The 20,249-nt window shown below is 43.5% G+C and overlaps 2 protein-coding genes across 2 annotated transcripts; one reads left to right on the top strand and one right to left on the bottom strand.

Moving 5' to 3' along the window:
• Positions 1-446: 446 nt before the first annotated feature.
• hhipl2 (HHIP-like 2) lies at positions 447-10,032 on the top strand. The gene is made up of 13 exons (XM_061082183.1): positions 447-776; positions 1,450-2,102; positions 2,402-2,545; positions 3,260-3,591; positions 3,684-3,810; positions 4,320-4,465; positions 4,543-4,624; positions 6,174-6,256; positions 6,761-6,917; positions 7,311-7,606; positions 7,706-7,771; positions 9,245-9,350; positions 10,011-10,032. The coding sequence occupies exons 1-13, from the start codon at positions 447-449 to the stop codon at positions 10,030-10,032; spliced, it is 2,544 nt and encodes an 847-aa protein (XP_060938166.1).
• A 2,728-nt stretch (positions 10,033-12,760) lies between these two features.
• Positions 12,761-20,097, bottom strand: LOC133015512 (mitochondrial amidoxime-reducing component 1-like). The gene is made up of 7 exons (XM_061082735.1): positions 19,776-20,097; positions 17,861-18,031; positions 16,514-16,676; positions 14,402-14,545; positions 14,083-14,144; positions 13,851-13,922; positions 12,761-13,341 (listed from the first exon to the last, which is right to left on the bottom strand). The coding sequence occupies exons 1-7, from the start codon at positions 20,009-20,011 to the stop codon at positions 13,215-13,217; spliced, it is 975 nt and encodes a 324-aa protein (XP_060938718.1). The 5' UTR covers positions 20,012-20,097; the 3' UTR covers positions 12,761-13,214.
• Positions 20,098-20,249: the final 152 nt, after the last annotated feature.

Here is a 20,249-nt window from a genome sequence, read left to right as displayed (position 1 = left end):
AAAGTCGTCAGGAAAATAAATACTCAAGTAAAGTACAGATATGTAAGAAAAATCTACTTAAGTACAGTAACAAATTATTTCTACTTCGTTACTTCCCACCCACCACTGGATTTGCATTTATACAGCGCTTTTCTAGTCTGATGATACATGTACAGTACAGTTTCACATTCACCCAATCACACACACATTCATACAGTGCATCTATTCGCAGCACTTTGTTATTGAAAGCGTTTTCTTTTAATTGATCCTAATGAGCCAGGTGATGGGAGACGACACTGGCCACAAGGTGCGACTTCACCTGGCTGGGGGGTCGTGGTGGTGGTGAGGCTCGGAGGGGGGGGGGGTAGGGGGGCGTAGTGACGCGTAATGCATGCATTTACGTGCACGCCCGACGCATACATAAAGCAGAGCAAACACTTCCACTCCCTCGGGTGCAGATGGCAAACATGCGCAGCACTCGGGATGCTGCGCTCCATCCCGGAGGAGCGAGCTCCTCCAGGTGGATCCCGACGAGGCTCCGGTCGTTCCGCCTTCTCCTCTGGGTGATGCTGCTCGCCCGGGGCCGGCCAGCAGCTGCTCACCCGCAGTGCCTGGACTTCGAGCCGCCCTTCCAGCCCCCCTGGCACCTGGAGTTCTGCAAGCAGTACGAGGAGTTCGGATGCTGCGACCAGCAGACGGACAACGCGATCGCGGAGCGGTACTGGGACACGGTGGAGCAGCTGGAGGTGGAGGGGCAGGAGATCTGCGCAGACATGCTGAAGGAGGTCATGTGTCAGGTAAGGGCTGTCTGTGTGGGATTCTGAAGATGCTGTTGTGATGGATCATAATGTTTTCTGCCACCTGAAGTTTTTTTTTCACAAAATAGAACATTTCTTATTCTGCAAAACCCTTTTTTTATATATGACAGACCTGTGTTTTTATCTTGAAATCCTAATGTACACTGTAAACAATTTGGAAATAATAGTCTCTACAACTATAAGTGGTTTCAGGTTAAAGCCGTCATGAAGCTACTTTTGTAAAAGGAAAAAAGTATTGTGCAACTTTTTAATTAGTTTTAATTGAATCAACATTTATGATTCCCCCCCCCCTTTTTAATCCAATTAATCTAAACTAAAGTGGAAACAGTTAAGAGGTGAAGATGTTTTGTTAAATCAATGTTGAGAATGACTTTATCACTGGAATGAGTTTATATTCCGACACCAGTGACACTGCAGAGCCACATCACAGCAGGTTGTTTGTGTGTGTGTGTGTGTGTGTGTGTGTGTGTGTGTGTGTGTGTGGTAGCCTCCTGCTGAAATGCTCTTTTTAAAAACCAGTCTTTCTGTGTCCTAATTGGACATGACCACGTTTTAGATTATTATTTAGATATTTTGGACCTCAAGCCTCAGATTGATCTTCAGCTCCTGTGACCTTCCGACCTCTGTCATGTCTCCTGTGTGTCTCCTCCAGGAGTGCTCTCCTTACGCCGCCCACCTCTATGATGCCGAGGACCCGTACACCCCCGTCAGAGAGCTGCCCGGCCTCTGCTTTGACTTCTGCACTGAGTTTCACAGCAAATGTGGCCACGTGGTTAAATATCTAAGTGAGAACAAGCGGCTGCAGGACACTGCTGAGCGGGACACGTCCACGTTCTGCACCCTGATGGACCTGTCGGACCAGGACTACTGCTATCCCAATGTTTTGAAGACCCAGGACCTCAACGGCAACCTGGGGCAGGTGGTGGAAGACCGCAAAGGGTGTCTCCAGCTGTGCCTGACCGAGGTGGCCAATGGGCTCAGGAACCCCGTCCTGATGCTGCACAGCGGCGATGAGACCCACCGGATGTTCATCGCCGAGCAGCTGGGCTTCGTGTGGGTCTACCTGCACGACGGCAGCCGGGTGGAGCAGCCTTTCCTGGACATGAGCGGCGAGGTGGTGACCACGCCTTGGCTGGGGGACGAGAGGGGTTTCCTGGGCATGGCGTTCCACCCCGAGTACCGGGTCAACGGGCGCTTCTTCATCTACTACTCGATCGAGGTCAACAACAAGGTGGAGAAAGTCCGGATCAGTGAGATGAAGGTTTCCGATCACGACATGAACATGGCCGACCCTTATTCAGAGAGGTACGCACACTTTGTTATGGCTTCCAACTTGAATGAACCTGCAGAACCTGGAGAGCTGTTTTCAGTCTTTGTGCTAAAATACGCCAACTGGCTACTGACGGTACAAACAGAAACCAATGTGGTTGCATCTCACTGCCAAATAGTGAAGTATATTGATAAGAAACATTCATTTCCATTCTCAAAACCTTCTCTTAAATCCGTCAGAATGGTCACATGTCTGATCAATTTCTGTCCGAATGGTGAATATCACAGATTCTAGATGAAACAGTATTCAACCGGATCCTTTTTTCTGAATCAAGGGTGATTTTAGAGATCGAGGAACCAGCGGCAAACCACAACGGAGGCCAGCTGCTGTTTGGCTTGGATGGATTTTTGTACATCTTCACCGGCGATGGTGGAAAAGCTGGGGATCCGTTTGGGAAATACGGCAACGCTCAAAACAAGTAAGGTCACGATATCTAACAATTGAATTGTCAGGATTTAGGTGAAAATGTTGTGTGTCTCTTCTACTTCTGTTCGATTTTAACTAACAAACTTAACCATTCATCCGTTTTATCGTACGTCAACATGTATCTAGAGCACCATGTGTTTGATCTAGGAAATTAATATAATATTCATAATAATGATTCTATTAAGAAACTAGTAAAGGGGTATTTAAATTGTTGGAATCTGCAGCCTCACCACTAGATGTCGCTAAATTCGACACCTTTAATCCGTTATCTATCATAAGCTACTCATCCATTACTTTTAAATATTTGAGTCATGTATAAATTACTTTAAGCGAACTATTTTAACCATTTAACCAAAACATTTGAATTATAATCTTAACAATTCAAAACAATCCAGCTACTAGGCTACTTCTCGCAATTTTTTTGAGCAGTTTAACCTTTAGTCAACTATATCATTTAATCATTACTTTAAGCTGTTAAAACCACAAACCATAACTAACAATTTTGACTATTCAACCTCTTGGCTATGTCTAGTTAACTATTTTTAACAAGTGATTTATTACTTTAGCTTAAGTTTACATCATTTAGATTTGATTACTCGCTGTTTCAACCTGTCATCTGCTCGATATTCAGTTTCACACTCTCTCAGTCCCAATGTGCGATAGTAGTATTCATGTGTATCGTCTCCAACTGCTCTTCTCAACCCAGGAGTGCTCTGCTGGGTAAAGCTCTGCGGATTGATGTGGACGTCAGTAACTCCAGTGCGAGGCCGTACAGGATCCCAGCTGATAACCCGTTCATCCATGACCCCGGCGCCCGGCCTGAGGTGTACGCGTACGGGATCAGAAACATGTGGCGTTGCTCCGTGGACCGCGGAGACCCCGTGAGCCGCTACGGCCGGAGCAGGATCTTCTGCGGAGACGTCGGTCAAAACCGCTACGAGGAGATCGACATCATCGTGAGAGGAGGGAACTACGGATGGAGGGCGAAGGAGGGATTCGAGTGCTTCGATCTGAAACTGTGCCACGACTCGTCGCTGAGTGAGTGTGTGTTTGAAAAGTCCAGAGCGACTTCTGGTAGCTATTTCCGATGCTCCAGATTTGGGTTTGAAAGTCTTTCTCTGCCACAACAGAGGACGTCCTGCCGATATTTGCATACAGCCACCATGTTGGGAAGTCTGTGACGGGGGGGTATGTGTACAGAGGATGTGAATCACCCAATCTGAACGGCCTCTACCTCTTTGGAGACTTCATGAATGGGTGAGTGCAGCCGGTCGGAGCCAAACACTTTACTCCAACTGTCTCATTAAAAAGAAAATACAGTTTTCTGTCAGGTTTTCAGCTTCTGGAGGAAAAGCCAACTTGTTCTTCTCAAACTTATGTGTCAGTCTTTTTTGAATTTATGGAAAAACTAATGAATTCCAATCATGTCAGTTACTGGGAAGACTGGAAACAGGTTGTATTCAGACGTTAGAAAGCCGCTGCCAGAGCTCAGCAGTCCTTTAGAATTTGATGTGATGGAGATTTTTCTTAGCTCAGAAGACAAATGTCTCACTTCTAAATGATTAAAACATGCGGGTTTCTTCTCCTTCGTTTTAGAGGTGATTTCCTTTTCTTTAAAATGTCCTTTTAACACGTTTTAATCTGTTCTCTTATTTAAATTAACATGTTTTTTACCTTGAGCTGCATTTCTTGTATGAAAGTTGCAACACAAATAAAGTTCATTATTTTTGTAATGATAAATATACTGTTTCCTGTCCTTTTTGCAGGAGGATAATGGCGTTAGAGGAGGATCGGACGACGGGAGTCTGGAAGGAAAGGAGTGTGTGTATGGGTGATAAGAAGACGTGCTCCTTTCCCGGACTCATCAATCATCACCACAAGTTCATCATCTCGTTCGCTGAAGACGAAGCAGGTAACAATTCTCTCGCTGCCTTTAGCGCCTGGATTTCATCACCGCTGCTCACATGGTTCCTGTGTTTCTTTCCTCAGGTGAGCTTTATTTTCTGGCCACTTCGCACCCCAGCACCACGTCTCCCTCTGGAACCGTTTTCAAATTCATGGATCCCTCCAGGTAGAGCGACATTATCATATTATCATGCATGCTTTGGATCTTCGACATAGATTCATATAATATTCACCTGTTGTCCAATTTACCCTAAAATCCTTATCAAGTCAGATGGAATCACTGGCGTTGGAACAATCCTTAATACAATAGAATCAAAATCAGTGATTTTTTTATATTTGTCACACACATTGTTTAAAACAAAACAACTGTTTTTAATGAATGTTCAGAGCTTTTTGGTTTTAAATCACACTTCACACCCTCCATGAGTCCAGAGATATATAACGTATGCTGTCTGATCACAAATATCTATCACAGAAAAGTAGATCTTATTTACAAGAAATCATCCCTTTCCACGCCAATGCTGCATTTGACTGTTTCCATATGTTCTATAAAGGATTTACAGAGCTTGTGAAAACGTCCATATAAAAATAATGAAAAGAAAAATTGAGGATGAAAAGCAATATTTCCATCTTTCAACATAAATTAACATCGAGTTGTGACTTAATTTTGAGCTTTATTGGCGAATCTGAACTGGAAGGACCTTATCGTGGTCCGGCTGCCAAGCCTGATATAAGGGTTTTATAGTTTCAGACGACACGGTTCTTTGTTCTACATTCAGCCTCCATATTGTATAAATTTAAAAAATGCATGGAGCACCCAAAGACGTTATGGCGATAAAAATGCAGTGTGGTCAGCACATTGTTGGTGCATCGCTATCCGGAGGCAGCAGAGATCTGTTTTTGCGATCGATCAACACAAACCTGGTCTGAAGACAGTGATGCAGTATTTCACTTTTATTTTAACGGCACAATATCAAGCTGGTTATGTGCACCTACATAGACAGGTGCACAACACCTGTGCATGTTACAGACTCGGATGATCCACCGAGGTGCAAGTAGCTTTTAAAGTGAAGTGAGACGGTAATCTGATTGGTTTGCAGCATGTTACGCCCCAAAAATCCAACTGTGATTAATTAGGAGGCTGAGTTCAACCCCTTTTGAATCATGTGACCGATGCTGCAACTTTTCTTCTCCTCCGTCAAACTAGCCTAAGTGGATTTGGACACGTCTCGAATGCTTTGGACCGTGCGCTTGGATCGTTAAAACGTAGCCATGAACCAGAATACACTGTTATGGTCGTGGCTGCGCCACTTGAGGTGTTTTTTGGTCTCGTTCTACAACCAGGACAAATTACATGTTGTTCAAAAGCATTAAGTGTCCTTGTTCTATTTGTGTGGAACACTTAAGTGATCCCCACATCACGGCGACAGCTGTTCTCCATTTCCACGCAGCTTCTTGTCTTTTTGGTTGTTTGTGAAGCAGGACTTTTCACCACAAGATTCAAATGAACCAAAGTCAACCATTGTGGTCCAATAAATGTTTTATTCTGGAGACACAAAGCCAACAACTTGAGTAGTTTTCTTTAGAAATGCTTGATTGCTTGATACCAGGGTTCTAACTTTATTTAAAAGATCAGTAACCTTTTTATTTTGGGGACATATTGTAAACAAAAACACTGGTGAATATGGTTCAGTTTTAAATTTCTACTTCTGCAGGCGAGCTCCTCCAGAGAAGTGTAAGCGGAAGCCGCTGCCGGTGAAAGTGAAGGGGAAAAAGCTTCCATTCGTGCCCAGGGAATGTGAGTTACCTCAGTTTGCACTTCAGATTTTCATCACCTCTTCTTCTTCTTACAGGTGATGTGTTATTATTTCATGGGGCGCACATACCAGACTTTTTAGAGAAAGGCTTTGACTGGGCTTGTCTGACTGAGTGGAGAGAATTCAGTCATTTATACTTAAATTAATCCAAGGTGGTTTTCATTTTTTATGGTCAAAGTAGCACTAAATGCAAACACATTATGTACACAACATGTTATTGAGTCAGTTTAATTGATGTTAATTTAAGGGGAAAATTCCCTGTTGATTGTTCCGAGAAGAACCTGCTTTCAATTTTACGTCCACATTCTGCCAAATTGTAAAATGAGCTCATTCTGTCAGTAAAACTATAAAAAACAGTTTCTCAGTATTTCGAACACTTGAGCCAAACATTCTACACAGCTTGATATGTGTAGAATGTGAAAATGCAACATACTCAATGTGGCTGCAGAGTAAAACAGTAACAAATAAACTATGTGCCGTTGCAGTGACGGTGCTGGAAACGAACGAAAAACCTACGAGACCACCGCCGAAAAAGATGAAACTCATCACCAAACCTCCACCGACGAGCCGCCGAGTCAAATCTACGACGTCTGCCACGGAGGTCACGACATCTGCAACCGAGGGGACGACCTCTGCAACGGAGTTGAAGACATCTGCAATGGAGGTCACGACCTCTGCCACGGAGGTGACGACCTCTGCAACGGAGGTGACGACCTCTGCCACGGAGGTGACGACCTTTGCAATGGAGGTGACGTCCTCTGCAACGGAGGTGACGACCTCTGCAACGGAGGTGACGACCTCTGCAACGGAGGTGACGTCCTCTGCAACGGAGGTGACGACCTCTGCAACGGAGGTGATGACCTCTGCCACGGAGGTGACGTCCTCTGCCACGGAGGTGACGACCTCTGCAACGGAGGTGACGACCTCTGCAACGGAGGTGACGACCTCTGCAACGGAGGTGATGACCTTTGCAACGGAGGTGACGACATCTGCAACCAACGTTACAACGTCCGCAGCCAACCTAATGATGGCGAGCACTGTGGCGCTAAAGTGGAAATCACCTGAAAAGAAAGCAAAGGAAAAAAATACCTTGAAGCCATGGAGGAAAAGCAAAATCACGAACAATCGGGAATCCACAGCACAAAAGAAGAAGATCGCTCAGCGGCAGAAATCCAGGGAACAGTCAAAGAAGACCACGGTGGTAAAACCTGTCGGTGAGAAAGATAAAGTGAAACCAAAGGCCAAGCAAACTGCCACAGACAATTCAAAAACCAACAGTCTGAAGGCCTCCAAGAGGCTCAAAGTGAGCACCATCCAATCAAAGAAGAAGAAGAAGAAGGAGATTGCCCAGAGGAAAGCAGCACTGAGACAAATCAAGCTCAGGAAGAACAACATAAAGATGAGAGAGTCTGCAACAGAACTTCACGCTTTCATGAACAAAACAAACTCTAATGTCAAAGGCAACAGAACAATGAGAAACCCACTGCAGGTTAAAAGCAAGAAAGATACCAAAGCACTTTAAAACATTGTTTTTAATATGTCCGAGTCTTTATTTTGATATATGTATATATGTGTGTGCAAGAATCAGTGTTGTTTCATTGTACAGGAATAGTTTGATATTATGGGAAAAAGAGTCGGTTTGATTTCTGGCCAAGGATTTGATGATTGATTCCAGAAACAAACCTGTTCAATAAATATGAAGCCGCAGCTAAACCCTGATGCACGTTCGTCCACAGCTCATTAATGATCATGTTTTAGCCTGCTTGCTTGATCCTGACAAAAACCAATGCATAAAAACGACATTAAATATTTGTGATTCTGGCACATGCTCTGCCATAAAATCACACCTTTGTGTTTTAACACTTTTGTTCCAAGAGAAATACAAACTCAAGATGTGTTGAATGATGAGTCAGTGTCTGGATGGTTTCAAGCGAGGCTAAGCTAAGCTAAGCTAAGCTAACCGTCTGCTGGTTGTGGCAAGTGTGATTGCATTTCTCAGAAAGTTGAACTATACCTTTAACTGTGTCATGCAATTATGCATGTAATGACACAGTTTCCTGCACGGCTTATTTCTGACTGTCATAAAATGATTGGCTTGAGTTAATCCCCGCCCCGTCTGTATTTAGAACTTATAAAAAAGAAAAATAGACACATTAGAAAGTGTCCTGTCTCAGAAACGCTCTCTAATTAAACTGAACCGCTGATCATAACCGAAGCCACCACCGCGGCGGCTGTTCCTAACATAATGACTGCTGTAAAAGCTGAGCCGGCCTGACGGCGACCTCCCTGGTGCACGCCGGGGCGACGCACACTCTCCCAATTCAGCATCATTACACATTACTGAGGAGCGGGATGTATGAAAATGACATTTCATAACTTTGCAGCATGGGTTATGATGAAGGAAAGGTTAGCCCAGGGTACACGCCCCCTCCAGCCAACGCCTGTGAATAAATGACATAACGTGACGAGGCAAACATGTATGACGAGACAGAAACCTGCTGTATAACCTCATATTTTCAGGTACAACATGATTTTTGTACAGTGGAGTTGTGTTTGATAGACATGAGAGAGTTTGAGGATAGTTTGCAGATCTTAGTGGCCAACAGCAGATGTTTGTACCTTAAGAGTCATCGGGTGTTTCAGCCTCAGTAAGTCAGGCCCACCACAGGCTGATCAGACCCAGGTGTGTGTCCCCAGCGTCTTGGGGCCCAGTCGGGATGTTTTCTTGCAGTTGCTGATGTTTCTTTACGATCTGGCGCCGGGCTGGTCTTTAGATCGTTGTGCAACGCGATCATGGATGTTGCAATAAAGCCCCTGCAGCCAACCTCCACTTGGCGGACGATTGCTCTCCAGCCTTGTTGTTCTGGAGAAATTAGTTTTCTACGTCTGAGACATCTGGAGGAAGTTCGGAGTGGAGTCACTGGTCCTTCATGTCAAAAGGAACCAGTAGAGGTGTTGTATCTTGTCAGGATTCCACCTGGACCTTCTGAGACCCCGGGTTGGACCCAGAACTCTGCTGGAGGGACCAGGTATCGTCTGGCCTGGGAACGCCTCGGATCCCCCAGGTGGAATCTGGTGAGAGGGAGGTCTGAGCCGCCCGGGATCAGACCTCGGGTTAGAAGATGGACACTGGAAATGCTTGACTTGCTTATGACATAAACATGTGAAGATTTCAACCAGGGCTTCAAAACTGAACTCACACCATCTCTGACATAAGTTATCGACACCAAACTATTTAGTAACACAACATGTACGATGACATAAACATGATATAAACATACTGTCCCATGACAGAACATGATATCAGCGGAGGACTACTTGTGTCAAGCTTATTTTTCCTGAGAACTTATCAGTCAGACATCTTGAGGACCTGTTTCAAACTGACGCCCAAGGAAATAAAAGCACTTAAGTTTAAGTTGAGGGCTACAAGTGCTCATTTCCCTCCACATCAAGGTGAGTCTCCTGTACGTTGAAGCTGATGTTCTTAAAAACAGCACGACCCCTCACAAATTACAGAGCTTCACAACTAACCATTTGAGCTTAAGTGTCACCAGTTAAAAAAAACCCTGATGGTGTTAAAAGGAAACCTGGACTTATAATGGGATCCTTGAGTGTTTGTTTTCAAGCTTCAGCAGCTTTGACCTTCAGAGTTTCTAGCTTGTGACAGTGAAGTCCTTTTCCTGTCGTGCAGCCACTCCCGTTGTCTCCGTCTGTTGTTACCTGTTTGTCCCACAGGAGACGACTCTTTGAAGTGTAAGAGTCGTTTTCAACTACCAAAGGACTTTGCTGACACGTGAGGTGACGCACAACCTTCCTCTCCTGTTAACGAAGATGTCATTTCTGTTGAATTCCTTGTAACAAAGTCGACAAGTAACGAGCGACCCAGTGAGGAAATGCGTGACTGGATTTGAATTTGAGGTCCATGGAGCACTTCCCTGGACTTTGGGGATGTTAGGATTTCAAACTTTTAACTATAGTCTGTGCTGACAGAATTCTTAACAATAAAGATAGAAGTATTTTTAGTTAGATATTAGGCCTTCATACAGATTATTAGAAAAAAACCTTTTGATTCTCAGAATGTTCAATCTTGAAACTAGCTGGAAATGTGTGTGCGTCACAACGATGGTCAGTCTCACAGCTGTCTGATAAAGTTCTGGTGGTCGGACAGAGCGACTCTGTTGACTTAATTCTGTTTCGTTGCATTGGTTTCGAGGATCCGAATGTTTACAGTCAGGATTGTTTTGATGAAGCAGCAAACATAGTAACCTTTTCTCCAACTGAAAACACCTTTGGCCGTCATGGCATCCGCTGAGTGAAGGCCTTTAATGAAGTAAACAGGTTGCCGAGCAACTATAGCGTCATTGGGAGTGTCTCCCTGTTCCCTTCCGTATACCAAATGCCAGGAGGATGGATTACGCCTGCGCACTTCCGAAGGAGGAGGAACGAAGATCTACTGCTATAAAATAGACAGGCGCCGGATGTTCGTGGCGCTCTGATACAACTAAAGTACTGGAAGCCCATTGCTTTGCTGTAACCTGTTCATTGTTTTCTAAATAAATACTTTGATTGAGCAAACTGAGTTCGGCTCATCTTCTCTTAAAGGATATACGAACATGTTTCACAGGGACCCCGGTCGAAACAGACCTCAACCTTTGTTCTTACCTTGTTGGGGGGAGGGGGTTTACGACCTTGGTGTCGTTGCAGTTTCCTGAACATGGCTGATCATAGTATTTAAGGGGGTTCAAACTAATTTGCCATCACTGTGGAGAAGCGTCATCGGCCCCGAGCTGAGACAGTGGCCCCAGGCAATCACCTGCTCTGCCCTCATAAAACATAGATGCTCATTTGTTTACAGTATTTTCTTTAACTGTAAACGTATATATAGAGAATATATTACATTACTGTACCATCTGAAATACTCTCTTATTAAAATCAACTGCAACCAACTTCACTAGCCCCTCTTCATTTGGGCCCTTAACGAACAGACCATACTCTGAAATCAGAATCCAGCTCTGTGTGCATGGTGGAGGAACACATTTATACTATACTACTATACTATAATCCTACTTTACTATACTATACTAGTGCTGTGAGAAAATAAGAAACATTTACACACAATGCATCACAGAGAGGCAGAACAGCTGAGTCAGAAACAGGACGTGTAATCAAGTGGGCTGGAGACCCTGAATTACACAGGGTCTGAAATGACTGCAATACTACGCACTGTGAGTAAGTAGCCTGCTGTTCAGTACGTGGAATGTTCTGTGTTCTAATGAATACTCAATACCTATTCTAAGTACATTTACTTTGTTACTGTACTTCCCCTAGATTTTGTATGTATCTGTACTTTACTTAAGTATATTTATACAATATCTGTAATTTCTTCTCCACTACATTTTTCCAAAGCATTGTGATACATGTTCACGTTGTTTTTTTTAGTATGATTTTTAAAGTAACTAATATCAAGCAGGGAATCAGAGCAGGCAGGTGATAATAGACCCTGCACCTTTTACTTTAAATATAATTAAAAATACTTGCTTTCTTTTACTCAAGTGGAAAAGTTATTGTGGTACTTGTACTTTTACTTGAGTACATTTTTGTATATTCATTTGCTCCACTGGGGGTCAATGCTTTGATGTCATCGCCGGAGGAGACCCCTCTCAGCTTTATGAGAAATGTCGCACCATCCCACAACTTACTCTCAGCATAGATATGATGAACTGTGACTGACCGCATGTCTGCTGAGCTCTGGTTTAATACAGGAGTTTGAAACATGGAACTCAGCCGAGAAAACCTCTCGGACATAAATATGCAATACTGATATCGTAAAAAAAGAGACACAGCGGCTGCTGCATTGAGGTTGATGATTGAAACCACATCTTAAAAATACATAAAAACCTCCGGCTCCTACATCAATCCTATTCACACATGGATGAATAAAAACATTTTAATCCATAACAGGAGTTTGAGAAAGAATAGTTTAAACTGCATCTCACATTCTTTGCCAGTCCGCCACAATATTTGTATTTTCTCTAAGTAAGACAACTAAGTTTTATAATTTGAATGCATACTTTATGTATTTTAAAAGTTTCTAATGTTAATGCTTTATTAATATTATGTTGTTGTTGACTGTTTGTAGTATCTCTATAAAATCTGTATAAAAATATCAAGAACCCTATCTTCATTCAATCTTTGCTATTTAAGTGAAGGGATATCGCCCCCTAGTGGCTATCCTGTGGATCACCAATAACAAACCCTAACTCTCCATCTGTCACTTCCTTTATGTGGGAATCATTGACACATTAAACTTTAACCTTCAAAACACTAACAGCGATGTGCAGGTTGTCTATTAACTGACGAGTCACAGGTATTTTCAAAAGTGTCGGGAACAGAGGAGATGACTCACTTCTGATGTTATTCAGCAACTTTTAAAACAGTCACAACAAGAAGCACCATTTTAAAAATCACTTTATTTGCTTCCAAACATATTGGAAAAAAATCAACATCCATATTACAACATTTAGAAAAACGTGTTCTAAGAAACTGATCATTTAAAAATAATCAAATCAGCCTGTTGATATAATTCCTGTTTAGTTAGCGATAAAGTTTAGTTTAGATTTACTTAAATCAGCAAAAGACAATTTCATTTTTCTTACAAATGGCAGCATGTGCAAATGTGTCATGATTTACTAAATGTGCAAAAATATTCTCCTTCCGGGTTCTAGTAGTGTTACACAACAACCCAGTTTAAAAACACTACTTGATCATCAGTGTTATTTTGAACTGCACTCGTTGGTCACAGCCTCGTTTAAAACATATTAATTCTTCTTGCTTATCATTGGTACTTTCTTTACCTAAGTGCTATTTCCTGGTGCCACAGTGACTCGGCAGTGACTGGGCCGACCGTGCGCTCCCCTCCTCATCCTCTTCCTCGCTGTCTCAGCGGCGGATCTTGTACACGACATCTCCGACCTGCAGGATCCCCGTCTTCTTCACGGTGTGCAGCTGCCCGAACAGCGGCTCCGACTTGTAGATGTGCTTCTCGGACGGTTTGCACTGACGGTAGCTGCGGAAAAGAATCGTCACCGGGATGAGCTCAGAGAAATGTACGATTATAAGATATAGGAAATAAAATAGCAGATTTTCTTAAGAGAAAAAGAGCAGTTTACATTTGGATCAATTTGACAGAACAAACTCTATTGAAGAGATTTTAATATGATGACAAATGAGAGAAATAACAAAACATGAAGTGATGGAAGCTTTTCACCACAAACAGAGCTTTCAAACCAGGAGCCTTTTAATTACCTCAGAGGAGGTCATGTTTTCTTCTGCTTGTGCTTGTTTGTTAGTTTCTAGTTATAACTCAATGAGTTCACTCACTTTCTTTAATTTAATAATATTTTAGTAACATTTTCAGAATTCCACAGTTTCCCTCCATTAACAGAAATACACATGTGCATCATCTCATCTTCTTCTTATTATTAAAAGAAGCCACATTGAGCAGAGAGGAAATTTTCAGGACCAACATATTAAACATATGTACCTTCCCTTAATTAAAGTGAGTTAAATCTTTACCTTTTCAGTGTTTCCAGAGGCTCTTTCCTGTTGATTATTCCAGTTTCAGGGTCGACTGTGGTGAAAATGCACCTGGAGCAACAGAAGACAACAGACACATGCATTTCAACATCAAACAGACCCTTTAACTGACGGTAGAGTGAGTGATGTCATTTAAATCCGGGGGAATCGAACCCCAAACCTCTGCAGCGTTGGATTCGATGCTGGTTAGATGAAGTGATTGTGACGTTACCTTCCACATGACATGACGCGCTGCAGCCGCACGCTGCCAATCTGGATCTCTTCCCATGAGTCCTATAAAAAGCAGAGCAGATGGTGTTGGAAGTTTTTTTGGGGAGTCGGAGATAAATTTAGTCGACGCTGCTGCTCAGGCTGAAAAGGGCGAAGTATTAGTCAGACTTAAAGAACTGAAATGATTTCAGACAGGAGGGGAAAACCACACGTTTTGTGGTTCTGATCTTATTTTAACATCTTATCTCTGGTTTTATCTTTGTTCCTGAAACCAGGAACAGTCAGAGTCGCGTTTGCAGATGTAAAGATGAACCTCGCACCTCCTCGAAGGCCTCGCAGCCGCTTATCACGATGTTCGGGCGGAAGCGTTCGACCGTGACGTCCTTCTCCAGCCTGCTGCTGAGATCCTTCACTGAGGCCTCGGACAGCAGCATCACAGGGCCCACATCTAGGTACGCCACCTGCTGGATAATATCACAAATGTCAATAATTAAGATTTGAATGCAGAGGGAGCTCGAGCACACAACAGACGAGGAGGGTTGTATTCTCCCATGATTAACACTCTAAGTCAGAGGTCTTCAACAGGGGGTCCGCGACCCCTAGGGGGTCCGCGGAGGTACTGCAGGGGGGTCGCAAAATCTTTGGTTGATTAGACAATTTTTTAAATTTTTTATAATTTTTTTTTTTTTCAAGAATTTAAATGTCTTTCAATACACATTAACATGCATCCAGCATATTGTGAGGCTGATTTGACCCTCTGCCTGACAACCTCCATCCATCCAAGATTAGATAAGTTGTGTGCTACCCATCAGGGTCCGGCATCTCACTAATGTGGGAGTATGTGTGCTATCCACAGACAGCTTGAGGATTCACTGTCTCTTCTACATGTATGTTAAAAATAAAAACATGAATCTGTGAATTACTTTAATAGCTCAGTGTTGTATGCAAGATGTACAGTGGGTACGGAAAGTATTTAGACCCCTTTGAATATTTCCCTCTTTGTTTCATTGCAGCAAATTTGCAAAAATCAAAAAAGTTCATTTTATTTCTCATTAATGTACACCCAGCACCCCATCTTGACAGAAAAAAACAGAAATGTAGAAATGTTTGCAAATTTATTAAAAAAGAAAAGCTGAAATATCACATGGTCATAAGTATTCAGACCCTTTGCTGTGACACTCATATTTAACTCACATGCCGTCCATTTCTTCTGATCCTCCTTGAGATGGTTCTACTCCTTCATTGGAGTCCAGCTGTGTTTAATTAAACTGATTGGACTTGATTAGGAAAGGCACACACCTGTCTATATAAGACCATACAGCTAACAGTGCATGTCAGAACAAATGAGAATCATGAGGTGGAAGGAACTGCCCAAGGAGCTCAGAGACAGAATTGTGGCAAGGCACAGATCTGGCCAAGGTTACAAAAGAATTTCTGCAGCACTCAAGGTTCCTCAGAGCACAGTGGCCTCCATAATCCTTAAATGGAAGAAGTTTGGGACGACCAGAACTCTTCCTAGACCTGGCCGTCCAGCTAAACTGAGCAATCGTGGGAGAAGAGCCTTGGTGAGAGAGGTAAGAAGAACCCAAAGATCACTATGGCTGAGCTCCAGAGATGCAGTAGGGAGATGGGAGAAAGTTCCACAAAGTCAACTATCACTGCTGCCCATGGCAACTAACAGAACTAAATAAAGTGACACCCAGCGGGTCAAAAGGCTGATGTTATCGTTTCTTAGCGCAGTGGTTCCCCGGTCTTGTTTCCGAACTGTGTTGCTGATTCCACAGCTTGCATCTGCTTGAGGCTACACGGAGCTAGCTAGCTCCCCTGCCAGCTAGCTTTCCCCCAGCTTCCACACACAGTCAGCAGGGACTCCCGACACTAACTAACTACTACTATCCAGTGTTTGCTTCTAACCTGACGTTATTGTAGAAACAGTGTCCAGACAGAAGTGGAAGTAAAGTCGTGACGGCGGGTTTTTGCACCGTTAGCACCGCAGTTAGCATGGTGGCTAGCCCGCTAGCCTAGCACGCTAGCGCCGTTATGAAAGCTCGTTATAACCGTATGTGACCGTCAGTGCTGTAACGAGCCACCGTCAGCTGGACAACTCCGCTGGCTTAACACACACGTCACATTAATCGTAGAATCATAGTTGTGTTTGGGTTTTTGTGACACAGGGAAGGAAGCAGGAAGTTTGAGGTCCGGAAATGTGAAATACGGAAATGACGTCATACGGAAATGATGTCGTTCGCGGACCAATCACAGCCAAGGTCTGTCCGTTGGGTCTCCGAAATAAACACGGACAGTTAGAAAAATCAGAGGTGCACGAAAAGCTCTCCGAGGCGCTCGGAGAGGGCGTTCCATGACGGATAGGGCGGTCTTATCTATCCGTTTTAGAAAAGACGTAGAGGCATAAATTGGCCTTAAGTCACTACCTCACACTGTGGGAAAAGAGGCTCGATCTCCACCGACCTCCTGCCCTTCATCTGCGGTTCAAAGTGCACCATGCGAAAGGTTTTCTCCTCCCCCAGATAACGGGTGAGCCAGCGGGACGCCTCTTCACCACAGTCCCGGCCCTGGATGTCACCGCCAAGCACTCTGCGGCACAAAAAAACAACAAGAAGCGTTACACAATAGTGATGGGAAGTTCGGATCTTTTTACCGACCCTGTTCTTTGAATCTCGTTCAGTAAAAGGAACAAATCTTTTTTCGAGTCACTCGTTCATTTCAACGGGGGGGGGGGGGGGGGGGGCTGCGCAACGGGACTGTTCCATAGGCTCAGTCAAGGAAGCAGAAATGATTCGTTCACTTCCCTACTGGGTCTTCGGGTACGAGTCTTTGGATAATTTATCACGTGACCTGCATTGGCTCAGTAGAGGAGCGCTGGAGCGAGGGACGTTCACTGTCTCCCGGAGAAATTAACACTCTGTGTTTTTAGTATAGAAAGAGTGAATTATATTCGTTCACATGTCATAATGACTGGTTTTGTTATTTACACTTACAGTTTACTGCAGATCATATTTTTTTAAGTAAACCTATTAAATACAGTACAACATTACAGTTTGTATGGTTTGAAATTGTCATTTATTATCATACTGGCATTTAATTATCACGGCAAACAATTACACTGCACTAAACTGTAAGTGTTAATGTAAAGTGAAAATAACAAAACCAGTCTGTATGACTTGTGAACGAATATAATTCACTCTTTCTATACTAAAAACACGAGAGTGTTCATTTCTCCGGGAGACAGTGAACGTCCCTCGCTACAGCTGCAGCGCTCCTCTACTGAGCCAATGCAGGTCACGTGTAAAATGATCCAAAGACTCGTACCCGAAGACCCAGTCGGGAAATGAACGAATAATTTCTGCTTCCTTGACTGAGCCTATGGAACAGTCCCAATGCGCGGCCACAAGAAATGAACAAATCTCTCATTGAGAGGACTCGTTACTCCCGAGTCCTTGTAAGGATTTGTTCATAGTGAACGAATCGTTCACGACCGACACATCACTATTACACAAGTCTGAGAACACAGCGGGGGCAGAGGTACACAAGGAGGACTAACCGAGTCAAAGTGCACACTGGGCTAAAATCCACCATTTCAAAGTTTTTACAGAATTTTTATGATCCACTTCTGTAATAATACTGTGTATAATATCCTTAGATGCCAAACAAGCAGATGTTGTGGCTGAAAAATTAATCTAAGCATCAATTAATCATATTTTTTATACTAAAACACCAATAGGAGTCGGTCAGAGAACACAGTGGGTGGGGGATTTGACCTGCAGTCTTTAATGTTGTTGTCAGGCTGATTGACCGGGAACCTCAGCTCCTCCATGTTTGGTCCGTTCAAACAAACCTGACCTCCCTCGCAGGTCAGAGACACGAGGACGAGAGACGGCTGCTGTCGGCCCGTCACCATGTGACCGTCGTCTGTCACCACCAGCCAGTGTCTGCAAACCAACACAACAAGCGTGGGTCGCCCTCGTTTCTCCACTCGGAGCGATCACAAGAGAGACACAGTTAAGTGGATTTAAAAAGAAAAGGTGTGATGAACACAGCTCAAGGCCGGAGCATGCTTCTGCGTTGTCAGGGGCCCGCAGGCACGCAGTTGTAACGCAGGACTCGTCATTCATGGTTCTCCAACCGTTGCGCGTGTTGCCATGCAATTCCCCGCCAGAACACTAGACGGAGTAATGTTTTTTGTCGAAGTCGGTTCTTCTTCGTGTGTGGCACGAAGAAGAGAGATTTATTCACCACGGCGGCTCCTCAGAGCCTTTTTCTGGCGGAAAAATCTGCCGGTCAGTGACGGCTTATACTAGTGGACATAGTTTCGGATCTCTTCTGCCAAGTGCTCTTCTATTTGGTCCATATTCGTTCTTCTAAATCTTCCGTGGTTTCCGGGCATGAACCGGAAATGCGACTCCGGAAATGATGTCGTTAGCAGACCAATCACAGCCCTTGCGCGTGGGTGACGCTTGCGGGGCTTTGCCGTCTAGTTAGAAAAATTGGCCGACACACGTAAGGACGTAAGAAGGGCTACGATAGCACGTAGGGGGGCCTGGCAGGGCTCTTGCGCTTCCGGGCCCGTGAAAACGCAGAAGCATGCTCCGGCCTTCATTCCTGCAGAAATCACTGTATAATTATAAGCCACTGGTTGGAAATTGATCTGGGAATCAAACTGTTGCTGTGAAGACTTTAAACAACTTGAGTGATGACACATTTGTTACCACAGTGAAGTTAAATTACCATTGAATGCTGAATAAATCAACCAGTGGGTGTATAACTGCAGTTTAAGCAGATCAGAATTATAAGCATGAACCATCCTGACCACAGTTCTAGAGCCTTCAAAACCAGATCAGACAGAGATCGATTCTTAACCAGTTTACAAACTTGTGTAACAAGTAAAAGATCCTGTTTGATTATAAGTATTTTTACTGCAATTATCAAATGTAAGGATGAAACAGAGCTATAGTTAGAGAGCCCCCCCCCCCCAAAAAAAGTTAACTTAAAAGTTATATCATATATATTTATATTTTATCTCTTTTCTAAACAAAGTTACAGAAGGTTTAACAGAAAAACATTTTGAAAAATTTGAAGGATCACAGTTGGTGGATTATTATGAATGTCATAAATGTATGGTTGACAAGCTATTATCTATAATAAGAAAAATGTAATCTATGAATATAAATTGTGAAACTTTTCACAATTTATGTTCATAGATTACATTTTTCTATATAGTTATATATTATACATAATATATATATAATTATTATTATACACTTTATTTATCTTTAATTATATGTATTTATATATACATATAATTATTTTTAATTGGGTTTTTTAAACAGTTTTGAAAAAGTTATAGTTCATGGTTGAGAAACTAAATAAAATTAAAAGTACATACATTTTGCAGATCTTTTAGGACCAATATGGCTCTAATATACACAATAATAATAATAATATTTATTATATTGTACTATTCTGGACAAAATGACTTTGAAAGAAGACGTGTAAACCCCATCAGAGTTTCACTGCAGGTGACTGAACACAGTGGTTGGAGTTGAATACACATGTGGACACGTGCTCAGTGGTTTGAACTCTTTGTCCCAGTTTTTGTCCCGGTCTCTCACGTGCAGGTTCCGGTCCATGGGGGACCGAGGAGCCGCTGGACCCGGGGTTTCGAGTCTCACTCACCGGTCCTGCATGTGTCCGAACTTCAGCCCGCCGCGGAGACACTCGGCCAGGGACAGAGACATCGCTCTGCCGGACTTCAGCGGGTGCAGCAGCAGCTGGGACACGACCCCCACTCGAACCAGCTCCTCGGTCCTCCTCAGGAACCTGAACCCGAACCCGAGCCCGAGGCCCAGAGCCGCGGCTCCGACCCCGAGCACCAGGACCGCGGTTCTGTCCATAGACATATATAAAGACATGTCTCGTTCGACGGAACCGGACGTCACCACGATGTAAAGATGTAGATATGACCATAGACATATGTAAAGACTAGATGTCACCACATGGCGGCCATCTTGCTAGAGGCAGCTCGCTCACCCATAACATTGTGTTGGTAGTGGTAAATAACCATAACTTGCTCAATTTTCAACCGATTTTGAAACGGTCTGGTTTGTTATAAACGTCAGAGAAGTAGATATGACACTGCATACTCATGAA

Source organism: Limanda limanda, chromosome 12, assembly GCF_963576545.1.
Source record: "Limanda limanda chromosome 12, fLimLim1.1, whole genome shotgun sequence".
Classification (NCBI taxonomy): Eukaryota; Metazoa; Chordata; class Actinopteri; order Pleuronectiformes; family Pleuronectidae; genus Limanda; species Limanda limanda.
The sequence above is the reverse complement of the archived record's forward strand: the minus strand, read 5'-3'. Positions and strand labels throughout refer to the sequence as shown.

Coding starts and splice junctions, on each gene's coding strand:
- LOC133015512 (XM_061082735.1), bottom strand. CDS start 20,011: ATGTCTTTATATATGTCTATGGACAGAACCGCGGTCCTGGTGCTCGGG. Junction 18,032..19,775: donor TTCGGACACATGCAGGACCG/GTGAGTGAGACT, acceptor GTTGGTTTGCAG/ACACTGGCTGGTGGTGACAG. Junction 14,546..16,513: donor CTCTTTTCCCACAGTGTGAG/GTAGTGACTTAA, acceptor GATATTATCCAG/CAGGTGGCGTACCTAGATGT.
- hhipl2 (XM_061082183.1), top strand. CDS start 447: ATGCGCAGCACTCGGGATGCTGCGCTCCATCCCGGAGGAGCGAGCTCC. Junction 2,546..3,259: donor TACGGCAACGCTCAAAACAA/GTAAGGTCACGA, acceptor TTCTCAACCCAG/GAGTGCTCTGCTGGGTAAAG. Junction 6,918..7,310: donor GGGACGACCTCTGCAACGGA/GTTGAAGACATC, acceptor AATGATGGCGAG/CACTGTGGCGCTAAAGTGGA.